This window comes from Diuraphis noxia, unplaced genomic scaffold, assembly GCF_037042655.1.
Source record: "Diuraphis noxia isolate RWA-SAM2 unplaced genomic scaffold, SU_Dnox_SAM2 contig0001, whole genome shotgun sequence".
NCBI classification, from domain to species: Eukaryota; Metazoa; Arthropoda; class Insecta; order Hemiptera; family Aphididae; genus Diuraphis; species Diuraphis noxia.
Genome location: NW_028301711.1, coordinates 89,683,658 through 89,689,812, shown reverse-complemented (window position 1 = coordinate 89,689,812; position 6,155 = coordinate 89,683,658). Strand labels below are relative to the sequence as shown.

The window sequence follows — 6,155 nt, the reverse complement described above, 5'->3', positions numbered from 1 at the left end:
GTTTAGGACTAATTAAGTTTACTATACTATAATTAATTGTTCTTTCAATTTTAATGAAATATATCTAAATGTGCTATTTATATAAATTTAACGTTGACAAAGTCATGGCAACGAACAAAATTGTTTGCATTTATTTTTGTATTATGCTTTTAATTTTTTTTTTTGCGAAACTTAATTTTTCTTTTGGTCATATCATTATTTTGGTTATCCTAAAACTTTTGCAAGATGTTGGAGGAGGAAGAAGAAGAGCACACCATCAGACAACAAGAAGGTTAGTGTTATACTTGAGTACAGCTAAATAGAATTGAAATAATAAAAATTGGTTATAAACCATAGATCTATAACAACTAATAACTTAAGTTAATATAACATGACTAAATAACTAAATAAGAGATTATTTCAAGTATCTCTAACGTAATCGTTAATTTCACAAAGAGTGAGCGAAGGGTAAAGAACAAAGAACTTAAATAAAACGGAAAATAATTATTTTTCATCTGACGTTTGTTATTGTGTGTTCGGAGAAAATATTAAGGGGATGTCAAGCGTGACAATTATCATCTATATACGATTTATTGAAGTATTTACAAGTTTTAAAAGGTTTATTAAAAAAATTAATCAAATATTAACTAGGTACCTACTGTTTTTAGTTTAAATGTTTATGGGAGTTTTCATGAAAAAATTGATATCAAAAACGGTCAAGACAATTGGTACCATAGCCAACTTTAATTATTAATTATTTAATATTTAATCTTTTAGAATGAAAAGATATGATAAATATAATAAATAATACTGTAATATTATTTTAATATTAATATTTTACGCAAGAAGAAGTTATAGGAATGTTTGGATGTTTTTTGTTCACCGTAGGTGATTTGTTCTGTTAGATTTTTAAAATTATTTAAATTGTTATTTTTTGAGATTAATTTTCACATTGAATCACATAATTAAGTTCTTAAATAAATGCTCAGTGTCACCAACACACCAACCAATGGGCTTATGGGGAGTTTTATGCTACATCATACATGATTGGAATACTTATTTTTATTATTTAAAATAAACTGGTGGAGATGATTTCATTTTGAATGTACCTATATATGTTTGGGTTGACCGGTATCAAACTAAGTACGGGCTGTACTATCATTCTTTTTTTTTACGTTTTTGGGACTTATTTCAAACATGAAATTCAATCGAGAAAAATCGTTAAGTGCTGAACGGATTCATACTGTTGTCCAGAATCCATTTTATGATATAGTCGTTACAGAGAATTGAAACCGATCAAAAACGATTGAAACATTCGATTTAGACTCCAACAGTCTATAACAGATAACAGCGATTGCACCTAACTATTTACATGCTTTTTAAAAAGATGTGTATACCCAAAACTTATTTTAAGAAATGAAAATCTGATACGTCTTCGAGGGGGTAGGAAGTGGATAGTTCGAGTGTACACATTATCAAAGTGACTTTTTGATTTAAAGCGAAAAGACTCGTATTTGAAAAATCTACAAAGAAATCCTACAAACCTCGTTATATGGGTACGTAATTTCAGTCGATTGCAGCATGCGAAATTTGGTCTACTATCAAAATTGAAAAAGACAAAAAAATTAAATAAATGCAAATTCCGAACTTTCTTTTATAGCCAACTTTTGAACCTTGCACCGGGACTAGGCGAATCGCCGTCTATCGAGGGTGGGTGTGTTTTTCTTAGTAAACGTGTCCCATGGGTGACGATCCCACCGTTATACGAAAAGCATATAATGTCTATAGCCGACAGTCGAAATTCATTTTACACGACCGTATACCTATTACCATTAAATGTATGACTTTCCGCATATATGAGACAAAAATTTCTATGCTCAGCTGAGAAGATAAATTATTACGACTATCTTTCGCTACAATAAAGAATCACTGATACACTTACGATGTTTGGCGCTACATACGCATAGGTGTTATGTCGCTCTCAGTTCGTCCGCAGAGAAGTTTGTTTGATTACTTGTCTTAATTGAACAGCTGATGATTTTCTTTTTTTCTCTCATTCTTTTTTCTCTTTGATCAATCTTTCAATCATATTTGTTTTATACTTCACAACCAATATAACCGCGGGAGAATTATTTTTTTATTATCGAATGTCGCAATATTATGATATTTATGAATATTATAAATTCAATTAGGGTATTATGCTTATTATCATTGAAGACATGAAATACAGTCTGATATTAATATTAAAATCTTAATGGCATTCTTAACATTCCTTTATTGACTCAATATGTCCTTGATTGTTCAACATTTAAAATATTTAAAATAACATATGCAATTTAAAGATGAGCTTGTAATATTAAACTGTAAAATAGCATTTTAGTTCACTTTTATTGATTTTTGAAATCTTAAATCCAATATATTTTAAAACGTGAGTAGGTACGAACGAAAGTTTAGTATTTATTATAATACAAATACAATATAATGATTAGAGCTCGGAATTCTATGCGTTTGCATATTTTATTAAAAATAGCTAGGTAATAATATACAAAATTGAATCTTAACCTAATGTGTTGGTATGCAAAATTAAATTTGCATATTTTAGGATTTTTTAAAAATAAAATGCATATTTATGAAAAAATAATACCTATTATGTTATTATTACTAATGCTTAATGCTATGTCATATGTAAAACCCATGGATGTAAAAAGAAAAAAATTGCCTGAAAATCAAAGTACATTTTTTTGAAAATGTACCCAAATCTTAAGTAGTTAACTGTAAATCTACGTGTAATTTTTAAATATTATAAAAATATACTAAATTTGTTTTATTTGATTTTTGTTTAGATGAGTGAATGTTCAAAATGTAACATACTATTGAATATATTATCATACAAAATACAATTAAATTATATCAAATTGGCATTTAATATATTTGTTTTGTTATTTATATACACCTTATTAATTATTTAATGAATTATATACATTTTTAAACTAAATAAATTTAATTAAATTTTCTTTCACATATTTTTGCATATTTTAAGTGCATATTTGAATGAAAATCAGTGCATATTTCATAAATTTTTAGTGCATATAATTCCGCGGCCTAAATGATATATGAGTGTACCATCTAATAAAAGGTAGTAATTATATAATTTTATAATCTATGCATCACACTAAAAAATAATTTCAAACTATCTTCAAAGTCCAAATGTACGTACCTAGACTTTTCTTCATTTTGCACTGTCAAAAACCTAACAAAAACATAATAGATAGGTATGTTTTAAAAACATTCCCGAATTTAGATTTTTTTTAAATTATTTTTTTACAACTACAGTGATCAATGAGTATCACATATATTTCATCTATGATTTTAAACCTATACTTATTTGATTTGTGTGTTAATTACTAATTTAAAAAAAAAAAATAAAAACTGTTGAGTGGACTAAATCTTTAATCTTTATGGTTACTAAGATGCTCTATTATATCTAACCGTTATAAATATATATATATATATTAAACTATACGCACTCATATTTTTTCAATAAAATAACAATACGTCACCTCATTCTGATTTCACCTCCAAATACTACCTCTAAGGATGTTTTCACGGTGGGTGTATGGCTATTATTTATTTTTACTAGGCATATATTTAATAATATACTATGCACTATATATTATATTGTATTACTTGTTTTCCGGTATGTGATGTTATTCATTTGTGGCCGTAGCCGAATTAGTCCGATGGTACGTGGACGTACATTTACACCTGAATAATGATAACCGGATCCCGAGCCGATGCGAATACGGAATGATACACATCGTTGACGAAGTCACTTACTGGGAAGAAAGACGTTAGTGATACATGCCGTACAGTACGGTAGCACAACCAACAATTTCTGGCGGGTGGTCTATAATAGTTATTATTATACCTACATTAACTATAGAATTTTTTTTTGAATGATATGGTTTTTTTTAATTTACATTTTAATTAAAGGTTAAAATTTAAATACTTGAAATATACATTTATTAATTCTTTAGAAAAATCACTGAATATGATCTTAAAATATGCACAGTGTCACTTAAATATGATCTTAAAATATACCTAAAAATATAATCATTTTAATTACGGTATATTTAGTAAAAATATTTTTATTAGTTATAGTATTCATCTTGGTTGTTAAAAACTTAATACTTATATGTTAAAATACCTAAACTTAAAGTGAGAAAAACTATAACGTAAATCAATAACATTGAATAATATAATATCCATCATATCATATTCTTTAATCTATATGGATAGATTAAAGAATATGATATTTAAAATTTATGAACTATCATAGGATGATTTTCATATGGAGTAAAATAATATCGGTGGGCCATAACTTTTACCATAGATAAATGGATAGGTATAAATGGAATATTTCTTCTAGTTGATATTTTTGATAACCTTGAAGAAAACTAAATTATTAAAATCTTATGAGATATATGCACTTCGAATGTGAATGTAATAAAATATTGACTTAATAAGATAAACAAGTGTGCAAAAGATGCAAAAAATAAAAAGTATTCTTAACTCTGATATTATGAAGAAAAAAAATAATATCACTCAGATGCATGTATTAAATAGATATCAGAAATCATGTGGATTCCTATCTTAAGTTTATGACCAATTCAAATCTACACACTGGATAATTCGAAGTGCATAAAATATTTAATATTTAAATAATGGATTCAGACCAAACCACCACCAAAAATGGATTTTGCTACTAGTTCAACCTGGCATTAGCCTCCAAAAAAATCACCAAAACATTGATTTTATGTTTTTTTTTTCGCAGTTGTGGACTTGGAATTCATAACGGCTGTAATACACCACGTCCGGGTGCCCGAAACAGTGGACCGTTTGAGGAAAGCAGAGTCCGGGTTCGTGAAACTTTACGACAACATGACTAATAGTTTGCAAGTAATTATACGATAAATAACACATAAATAGTAAGTTTTAGTTATGTGTCACGTGTTTTTATTATTATAGTGAGTTCCTGAAAGGTATTTTTTTTTCTATTTTTCTTGTCTGTATATGTATAACTCCGCCTTGCTTAAACCGTCTTAAGTCCTTTTTAGATTCTGAACGAAGTGATGAATGTATTGATTTTACAATTATGTGTGTTTTTTTTTTTTTGTGTCTGTGTACAGCATAACTAGTCGAAATAATGCTTTGATTTCAAACTTTGGGGGTTGTTTCCGATGTAAAAGTGAATATCCTTGGTGCATTATAGAGGTCAAAAGTAAACATTTTCCAACAGTTTTCAAAAATATCGAGAGAAACAAAAAAACGGGAATTTTTACGCAAAACCAGTTTTTGACCAAATCGATTTTTTTATATGGCTGTAATTCAAAAACTAATCACTATAAATACTTGAAATTTTCACCAAATGTTTATGTTAGTAATTTTCGATTTTTTTGAAGTGTCGGTAAAAAAATGTTGAATGACCAAAAAAACTTGAAAATTTAATACTAGGTTCCTACTAAGTTGTTCTTATTGTAGCTAAACAAAATTAAAAATCGTTAGTCACAATTTTTTTTTATAAGCGTTTATAGTTCAAAGTTTTACGAAATCTGTCGAAAACGCGAAAATTTGCAAGTAATTTTGAAGTTGAAAAATCATAAAATTTTTTGCGTTTATAACTAAGGATTGAAAATTCAACACTAAGTTTTCTATAAGTTTTCCTTCAAATAGCTATAGAGCAGTTTCGAAGCATAATTATAGGAAAAATTTTAAGTGCGTTTGAATTTTAAATTTTTACGAAATAGCGTAACGATAACGATTAATCCTCAAACGAATTTTAACATTTGTTATTATTCAAAAAGCATAAGTCGTAGATACTTAAAAATTTTATCAGTTATTTAGATTGACATTTTCTTTACATGATTTAATTTTCAAAATATTTTGACTTCTTTTGAGATATTTATAGACAACTGAAATTTTCAATTTTTCTGAATTTTTTTTTTTGAAGTGTCGATAAAATATTTTTGGCCCCTATAAAAATACTTGAAAATTTAATACAAAGTTTCTCTTAAGTTATTCTTATAGTGATTAAAAAATTATAAGAATCCATAGGCACAATTTTTTGTTAGCATTTGAAGTTCATATTTTGACTAAATACGTAAAAATTACGGCAA

At 27.1% G+C, this 6,155-nt stretch overlaps 1 protein-coding gene across 1 annotated transcript in view; it reads left to right on the top strand.

Annotated features, from left to right (window-relative positions):
* Positions 1-225: 225 nt before the first annotated feature.
* kl-2 (dynein heavy chain 2, axonemal kl-2) overlaps positions 226-6,155 on the top strand; it is a 32,302-nt gene continuing 26,372 nt past the window's right edge. The window contains exons 1-3 of the mRNA XM_089216553.1: positions 226-271; positions 3,707-3,829; positions 4,814-4,938. Of these exons, the coding sequence (XP_089072679.1) occupies positions 226-271; positions 3,707-3,829; positions 4,814-4,938 (294 nt within the window). The remainder of the gene's footprint in view (positions 272-3,706; positions 3,830-4,813; positions 4,939-6,155) is intronic.